At 33.1% G+C, this 9798-nt stretch overlaps 2 protein-coding genes across 2 annotated transcripts; both read left to right on the forward strand.

The window, feature by feature from the left end:
- Positions 1–1879: 1879 nt before the first annotated feature.
- Positions 1880–6953, forward strand: LOC140884439 (serine carboxypeptidase-like 34). The gene is made up of 10 exons (XM_073291202.1): positions 1880–2293; positions 4603–4710; positions 4868–4963; positions 5076–5168; positions 5259–5353; positions 5624–5917; positions 6011–6144; positions 6240–6332; positions 6401–6509; positions 6606–6953. Exons 1-10 carry the CDS (start codon positions 1975–1977, stop codon positions 6753–6755), a joined length of 1491 nt encoding a protein of 496 aa, XP_073147303.1. The 5' UTR covers positions 1880–1974; the 3' UTR covers positions 6756–6953.
- Positions 6954–7371: 418 nt separating this feature from the next.
- On the forward strand, positions 7372–9322 carry LOC140884438 (cytochrome P450 86B1-like). The gene is made up of 2 exons (XM_073291200.1): positions 7372–8676; positions 8847–9322. Exons 1-2 carry the CDS (start codon positions 7450–7452, stop codon positions 9219–9221), a joined length of 1602 nt encoding a protein of 533 aa, XP_073147301.1. The 5' UTR covers positions 7372–7449; the 3' UTR covers positions 9222–9322.
- Positions 9323–9798: the final 476 nt, after the last annotated feature.

Consider the following 9798-nt stretch of genomic DNA (forward strand, 5'->3'; position numbering starts at 1 on the left):
AAAAGTCAGTAGAAATTTACAAACTCCACAAAATTGTTTGTTATTTTAAAAAAATCATTAAAACTCTGGATCGAATACACTCATCTAATTTATGTTTTGAATTCTATCAATATCAAAGTACACATATAAAATAGGAAAAAGTGTTTTTTAGTCATGTATGTTTGTCACTTTGCGATTTTAGTCATCTATATTTTTAGATTTTATTTTTAGTCTGTTATCTTTAATTTTTTTGACAATTTTAATCTTTTATCTGATGTGATGCTGATGTGCCACCAATGCAGTGATGATGTGGAGTTGATGTGTATAATGTCACGTAAATATTTTCGAAACAAAAGGACTGAAATTGCCAAAAATGAAAACATACGTGACTAAAACTGAAATATGAAAACATAGAGAAGCGAAATCGCAAAGTGATAAACATAAAGGGCCAAAATTGCAGTTTTTTCTATAAAATATAATATCAAATTTTCGTTTATTTTTCATCATAATATTTTTACGAAAATTAATCTTTTTAGTTTGAGAAATCAAATGCGCGAACTAAGAAAAAAAAATTATTTTGAAAATCACCCTCCATACGTGGATTTTGATATGATGATCTCTTTATGGGCAACTTGGGATTCAGTCCCTGATTTCAAATATAAATTTAGATTCAGTCCCTATTTCAGAAAATTTTGTTTTAACTCTCTGGTCCCACATTTATTTTCATGGATGAAAATCGGTACAAAAGGTTAAAAATATGATACAAACATATGATATTTGAGTATTAACAATTTCAGATCTGGTACAAAAATTAAAATTTTGAGTATAATATTGAAACAACTTTCTTAATAATAAAAACTTATCGTACATACATGTTTATGTACAAAATATTTATATTAACACACTTGTTTATTATGAATCAGTACAAACATCAGTATTTTGAGAATCACCAAAATTAAAAATTTACGCGCACTAATTTTAGAAATTTGAGTACAAAAATATTTAATTTACGTATTGATTTATATATTTATGGCATCAATTGCCTCAAATGGATTACAAAAATCACGATTTATATTTTTAGTTTTAGAGAGATGAAATATAACACAAAATATTTATACTAAGAAAACTTGTTTTTATACTAGATCTGAAATATTTAGTACTGAAATTTCATATATTTGTACCTAATTTTCAATTTTTTATACCTATTTTTCTATTAAAAAATAACTTATGGGCCCAAAGAGTAAATACAAACTTTTCTCGAATCATGAAGTGCAGTAAAAGAAAATATCTGACAAGGGGACTGAATCTTAACTAAACATGTGGAATTGAGAGTTTTTACCAATTAACTCCTTTATCCCCACCTTTTCTGTACCATTTATTGTTTATACATGCTTTTTTTTTTTTGTTTTTTTTTTTTGTTTTTCATTTTACTAAATCTTTTGGTTTTCCGTTTTTGTAAACATATATATGAGAATTTAATTATTGCACAAACAAATAACACATACATTGAAACTGGTAAATAGTAATAAATAAGATCGTTCATGTTTACATCCCTAGTATATAACTTTCGTAACGTGTTTGGTACATAAGATTTCAATGGGATTTGATAAGATTTAAAATTACAAATATCATTTTAGTAAAATAAGATTTTAAAATGAGATTCATATTTAATGAAATTTTATTTGACTAAATGAAACTTTTACTAAACTGATCCATTTTTTTTTTAGATTTCATAGGATTTGAAAAAAAAAACTATTTTTCAAATTTTATAAAATATTATGTATTTAAAAAATTATATTATTGATTCACGCTATTATATTTTAAATTTCATAAATCCAAAGTCCCATTTTTAATCCAAACACACCGTCGTTTCTGTCTCCAATATATATATATATATATATATACAGTAACACAGATAACCGAAAGGATAATATTACTATTCCATTATTGATCCACAATATCAGACATCCATTTTGAAAACAATACAAATCGAGCATGTACAAACATAGCATTAGCAGCAGTAGGCTTGGTAATTATGCTGTTAATCATGTGTTAATGGTGTTGCTGGGCTTGGCACTGGCGGCGGGGATTGAACCGACAGCTGGAACCACCACCACCACCACCGGCGGCGGAGTGTCGGCGGAACAAAAAGCCGATAGGGTGGTGGCGCTGCCGGGGCAGCCGGCGGTGAGTTTCAGGCAATATTCTGGGTATGTGAACGTGAACAAATCTCATGGAAGGGAGTTGTTCTATTGGTTCTTTGAAGCCACAAAGCTTCCTCACAAGAAACCTCTGCTTTTGTGGCTCAATGGAGGTCAGATTTTTTATCCACGTTTTTTTTTTATTTTTCACCCATTTTATTTTACTATTACAAGTTTTTTTTTTCAGTAATTTATAATAATTGTTTTTAACAGCAATTTTCTTAGATAATTTATTTTTCTTTTTTTGCATTTTTGTAAAAAACAACGTTCTCAAATCTTGTTTGTTTCGTGATACTTGACGGGGCGTGCTGTTTATGACGCAGACGTCGTTACACAAATGGTAAACGATTTCAATGGTCTAGAGAGTTGTATTCGATATCAAGTGATAGCGAAATAACAACTTGTTTTCATATTTTTTTATTTTTTTCATGCATATATAAAGTTAATTAATTTATTTTTTTTGATATAATATACTATAAAGTTAATTTAGCTAGCACATGCATTTATAAGACAAATGGATATTCTTTTTTTTTTTTTGATAGTTTTGGGTGTTTAATGATTTGGTATGTTTAAACATGACATAAAAGATATGGAGTACTTGTACATTTTACAAGCTTTTCAAAAAAAAGTTGTGTTTTTCAAAGTTTCTATCAACAATATTTTTAAAACAAACTTGTAACGTATTTTAAAAGAAAAAATATAAATTGTTCAAAAATCTCGGGTCAACATCATTTAATTTAAATATTCTCTTCATCCCGATTATATAGTTCTATTTTTTTTACCAATAAATTAAGAATTTTTTTTCCAATAGATTAAGAAAAATCATTGGCAAAATTTTTTTTACAAACTTTCTATTTTATCCCTATTTAATGAATTTAAAAAATGATTGAATAATTTTCAAGATATAGTTAATAGAGATATATTAGTAAAATAGTGTAAAAAATATTATTATTACTAAATTGAATATATTTGAAACAAAAAAAACGTGAGACATGGATAATATTATCAAAACGCGATGGATTCTATCGAATTCTATTAAATCATCATATATTAATATAATATAATTGCATGCATCGTTTCAAAAATCAATCAGTATAGTCAAAAAATGACTAGTACTTATTTAGGACTTCATTATTAATGATTTTCCTTAAATTTGGGCTACAATTCTAATTGATTAGTTTCAATAATTTTGCAGTTAATATGAATTAATTGAGAATCTAGTAGTCACCAACTAATAATTATAGGTTGGTACATAGCTGTTATTTCTTCATTTATACAGATATATATGTTATATTTTTATTTTAAAAAATATATATTCTATTTTTTGACCGACGAACATGATTTGTTGCCTGTGCGATTTGGGGAATCAAATTATGACGTTTAGGTTTGGCTTGGCATTATGAATACTGAAAGAAGAAAGTAAAATCAAACCCATATTTAATATTTAAATAAGTAAAAATTGCTTTTTTGGTCCTGTATGTTTGTCACTTTGCGATTTTAGTCATTTATATTTTCAGATTTCAGTTTTAATCCGCTATCTTTATTTTTTTGGCAATTTTAATCCTTTTTCCGATGTGGCGCTGATGTGGCACCAATTCAGTGCTGATGTGGAGCTGACGTGTACAGTGCCACGTAAGCATTTTCGAATAAAAATGACTGAAATTGCCAAAAATCAGAACATGCATGACTAAAACTGAAATATGAAAACATAGAGAACCAAAATCGTAAAATAACAAATATACATAACTAAATTTGCAATTTTCCACGAAAAAATTATAATGGCATACGCGAAATGTTATTTTCACTCAAAAGACTAAAATGGCATGGCTAGCTAATTTGTGCCCTGCATTTATTGGTTTTGCCTTTATGAAAATAATATCTTCTTATTCCATGGTCTCCATTACACTAGAATAGTCAATAGTCCACGCTCCATATGCAAACAATTTTATCTATCTGTTATTCTGTTTTCCTTTTTCTTTTTACACACACTTATGTTTGTTTGTTTATTTATTTTTCTCAACTGTCGAACCAAAAAACAAAATAAACAAAATAAAAAAATCCAGAAATTAAAGATCATATCATATCTTACTTCTTGAGGCTATTGGACACACATATATACATAATTCCATATGTATTTGGAAAAAAAAAAAAAAATCTCCATTTGTCTATCGAGTATGCAATCTATGTTGTTTTTAGGCCATAAATTCAAATGACCCCAAAATTTCGAATTTTATGCAATATTTTTTCCTAGAAAACCCAATTTCATTCCTCCGAAATTCGTCGAGTCACCCTATCATCGATCCTGTCTTGTTCCTCTTGCCACAATTTCTGGACGATCATGATCGAAACGTAGAAAATATGGACTTTATATTGATGAAAATTTGTATGATATGTTGATTATTAAAAGTGTTTTTGGCTGTAGGTCCTGGATGTTCATCAATTGGCTATGGAGCAATGGAGGAGTTGGGGCCTTTCCTTTCACAAAAAGGTCAACCAGAGCTCAAGTTCAACAACAACACATGGAATAAAGGTACTCCTTCACATGCATTGCCATATATATATTAATAAAACAATATATATACAACATTAATAATCAATATAATATTGCATAATTTTTATATATTATATAATATACAATTGGTTGGGATTTATCCTAATGTGAAACATAATGATTTGCCTGTTTGTAGCTGCCAACTTATTGTTTGTCGAATCCCCGGTTGGTGTTGGATTCTCATACACAAACACCTCCGCTGATATTAAACAGCTGGGTGACAAAATCACAGGTTGTATATATATATATATTCCTTATTCAATATGTGCGCGTGCGAGTAGCTAGCGTTACTAACTAACAATATTTATTTCGCATGATTGAATATGTAATTGATGATGGATCAGCCCTGGATTCATACATCTTCTTGGTGAATTGGTTCAAAAGATTCCCACAATATAAACATCACGACTTCTACATTTCTGGGGAGAGTTATGCAGGTCGTTTATTAATCAGCTGAATATTTTTAATGGGATTATTCATGATAAACAATTTGAATCCATTTTAATATTGTGATGCATGTATTATAGGCCACTATGTACCCCAGCTTGCAGAGTTTATCCTCGACAAAAATAAAAAACTGGGCAAGAGTCACGACTCATACATTAATCTCAAGGGAATTCTGGTATGCTATGAAGTATATATACATGAGATCATACGAATAGTACTCGTATATCTGTGTCGTGTCGTTTCCTGTATATATTTAGGAAGGATTTACATGTTTCAAACCGGAGATATGTCGTCTCGTCTTGTGTTAATAGATGTCACTAGGCCAAAAGGACAGGACAGTGGCTAAAATTATAGGATTTCGAATCATATTATATATGTGTGTGTGTATCTGAACAAATATATGGAACAATATGATAATTCATAACAAAATGAGAATGGTGTGCAGATAGGGAATGCTGTATTGGATGATGAAACAGACCAAAAGGGATTGATAGACTATGCATGGCACCATGCTGTAATATCCGACAGTTTATACGATCAAATCAGGGCCGAATGCAACTTCACTCAAAAGAATCAATCGGAGGGGTGCAACCACGCGGTGGATAAGTACTTCGACGTCTATAAAATCATAGACATGTACAGTTTATACACTCCAAACTGTGTTCACTTGAATACCAGTTCTAGTAGAAGATCATCAGCTATATCCTATGGTCCTCGACTCCTATCAACCTTTAACCATGTCAGTATCATGCACCATGCATTACATTAAAAAAATATATAATTATATATACATACACATAAATTTTGATATTCTAGACACCTGTTGTTACAGGGGAGGAGATCAGTATCTGCAGGCTATGATCCATGTGATTCAGACTACACCGAGGCGTATCTAAATAAGCCCGATGTTCAGAAAGCCCTTCATGCCAATGTCACAAAAATTCCCTATGCATGGACTCATTGTAGGTATGATTGTCATGATAAAAAACAGAATTTTCTTTTTCGCGCGCTTTGCTTTTGATTGAGTGAATTTGTTCATCGATACATATATGTTGACGCAGCGACAACATCACGTTCTGGAACGATGCACCGATGTCCATACTCCCTATCATTCGAAAACTGATTGATGCTAGGTTCCGAGTTTGGGTGTACAGGTACATAAATTCTTGAATTACTTGTACATAATGGGTCGATTGGATTGATGGATTTGATTCGTAATCAGCGGAGACACTGATGGGAGGATTCCAGTGACATCAACAAGATACTCCTTGAGGAAGTTGGGATTGAAAATCACTCGGGACTGGTCTCCTTGGTACACTGACAAACACCAGGTATTTTTGAGCAATTTGCACTTCATTTAAATTCTTTTTATATAAAACATTAATTAATTATATTTTATTTTAAAAATAAATAATATTTGAATGTAGGTTGGGGGGTGGACTGTGGAGTACAAAGGGTTGATGTTTGTAACAGTGAGAGGAGCAGGGCACCAGGTCCCCTCCTTGAAGCCCAAGCAATCGCTTCAAATGCTCCAACATTTCTTGGCTGGCAAAGCACTCCCACCAGCTCCATACTAATTTTAATCCATAATTTCATTCTATTCTATAATTTCATTATATATTATAAGCTACAAAACAATATATTAGCTAATCCAAAGAAGATGCAAGGCTTGAGTCGAGGTGATGTAGTGAAATTTTATGTGTGAAACTTGAATTCATAGAAAACAAAATCATACATTAAAATTTCATTTAATGTCGGAAGCGACGGCTTATATATATTTAATGTAGATCTCAAGTTCGAGACTAATTGTACGTGTGCTTGATGAATCAAAATCCGGCTGGAAATCTTTATTTGTAGCTAAACAAACATTTTAAGGAAACGTGTAAGAATTTCTGGTTGTCATGATCTTAGGCCACCAACTCCCCCATCTTCCCTCTAAGTTTTAAAAAAAAATTAGTCAAACCAAATACTATCTACCAATTGAAACTATTAAATTAACTTGCATTATTCACATAATCAATTAATTAAAGGAATGTAATTCACGAAATTTTCCGCAATCTTCCATACATTATGTGCCAAAGAATTAAGGACGAATCGAAATTCTTCTGCTTGACGCACACTTGAGCATATAATATATATACATTACAAAGTTGGCTGCATTTTCAGCTCACCAAATCAAAACTCATGCAAGCCCTTTAAACACACATCACATGCATGATTCACTCACTACTCCGCCACCATAATTCCATTTCTTGACTTCATTCCAAACCGATGAATACATCTGCTAATGCTAGTAATTGCGATTCTGTCGCGAAATATGCCGCGGATTATCATGGTTTGTTCTGTTTCATTCCTGATATTCAAATGGTTGAGATTTTCTTGGCTTTTCTCGTGTTTCTAACGATACACTGCTTGAGGAAGAAGAGGCATCAAGGCCTCCCCAATTGGCCTTTCGTCGGGATGCTTCCGTCTCTTGTCGCCGGTGTCCGTGGAAACATGTACGAGTGGATTTCTGGGATATTGCATGATCAAAATGGTACCTTTACCTTTAAAGGCCCCTGGTTTACGAATCTCAATTGCGTGGTCACCTCGGATCCTCGGAACGTGGAGTATCTCCTCAAGACGAATTTCGCCAACTTTCCTAAAGGAGAATACTTCAGGAACACTGTGAGGGACTTGTTAGGCGACGGCATATTCAATGCGGATGCTGTAGTTTGGCAGAGGCAGAGGAAGACCGCGAGTCTCGAGTTTCATTCGGCTAAGTTTAGGAGGATGACGACTGATTCGCTGCTCGAATTGGTGCACGGGAGATTGATCCCTGTTTTGGATGATTCCTTGAAGAGGAACTCCTGGATTGACTTGCAAGATGTGCTGCTCAGGCTAACGTTCGACAACGTGTGTATGATCGCTTTCGGGGTGGATCCGGGGTGCTTGAGCCTCGGCCTGCCGGATATCCCATTCGCTAGAGCGTTCGAGGCCGCGACAGAGGCGACGGTGTTGAGATTCATGACGCCTACTTTTGTATGGAAGGTGATGAGGTATCTTGAGGTGGGAAGTGAGGGGACATTGATGGAGTCGATAAAGGGAGTGGACGATTTCGCGGAGGAGGTGATCCGGGGTAGGAGGCAAGAACTGGCTAAGAAAGATGATGACGGGCAAAGATCGGATCTTTTGACGGTGTTCATGGGGTTGAAAGATGAAGATGGCAAGCCATTTTCTGATAGATTCTTGAGGGATATTTGTGTGAACTTCATACTTGCTGGAAGGGACACATCTTCGGTTGCATTGAGTTGGTTTTTCTGGCTTTTGGATGGGAATAGGGAGGTGGAGCAGAGGATAATGGAGGAGATTGATGGGATCTTGAGCAAAAGAGAGGGGCTGAGTCGCGGCGGAGATGTCGTGTTCACCGCGGAGGAGGTGAAGAAGATGGAGTATTTGCAGGCGGCTCTGTCGGAGGCTCTCAGGTTGTACCCATCAGTCCCAGTCGACCACAAGGAGGTAATGAACTTGGAATGTTATATATATATATATATATATATATATATATATATATATATATATATATTTTTAACCTTTTTTCATACATAACTTTTTTTAAAAAATCTAATTTCAATTCTCATATTCTTATCCCAAAACACAAACTACCTGAAATGCTAAAAAAAATATAGGTAGTGGAAGATGACAAATTCCCAGATGGAACCATACTCAAGAAGGGAACAAAAGTGGTGTATGCAATATATGCAATGGGTCGAATGGAGAGCGTATGGGGCAAAGATTGCAAAGAGTTCAAGCCCGAGAGATGGCTGAGAAACGGACGATACATGAGCGAATCGGCCTACAAGTTCACGGCATTCAACGGCGGCCCTCGGCTCTGTTTAGGCAAAGATTTTGCTTACTATCAGATGAGGTTCGTGGCGGCGTCTGTCTTGTACCGGTATCGGATGACCGTAGTCGGAGATCATCCCGTGGAGCCCAAACTGGCACTCACCATGTACATGAAATATGGACTAAAGATGGAGCTTTCCACAAGAGATAGATGCTAAACAAGTTGTGCCTTTCATGTCATCTCTTTCAAGAAAATTTTGGGTATGGTAACTTTCACCATGTATTTATGTGTGTTGTGTGTTAATATATGCATTATGCTCTTCATTTCTACCTCGCAATTAATAATGTTTATAATAAATAGCATTCATTTGTACACGTCGGTTGTTCACACAGTTTGAATAATTATTTAATCATGATAATTTTTTGTTATTTTGGGAGTAATAATTTTTCTTAATTTGAAATTTTAAACATGTAAATAAAGATGTAATTGAATTTTAATTACCATGCATTTGTTGATGATGATTGTAAACATAGCGTACAATCCAATATTTATTCGTAATCAGTTAAAATTTTTGCTTCTTAAATTGAATTTTTTTATAAAGAAATACAGTCATATATTATTATTATTATTATTATTATTATTATTATTATTATTATTATTATGGAAGCAATTCTTACTATTAGAATTATTTCTTTTTCAAATAAATTACAAAGTGAGAATTAGTTGATTATTTGGTTGCTATCGGTCACTCGATTGTCAATTAAAAATAAAATCTAAAACCGCGCTCCAAATTT

The sequence above is a fragment of the Henckelia pumila genome, chromosome 2, assembly GCF_033568475.1.
Source record: "Henckelia pumila isolate YLH828 chromosome 2, ASM3356847v2, whole genome shotgun sequence".
In the NCBI taxonomy this organism is placed as follows: domain Eukaryota; kingdom Viridiplantae; phylum Streptophyta; class Magnoliopsida; order Lamiales; family Gesneriaceae; genus Henckelia; species Henckelia pumila.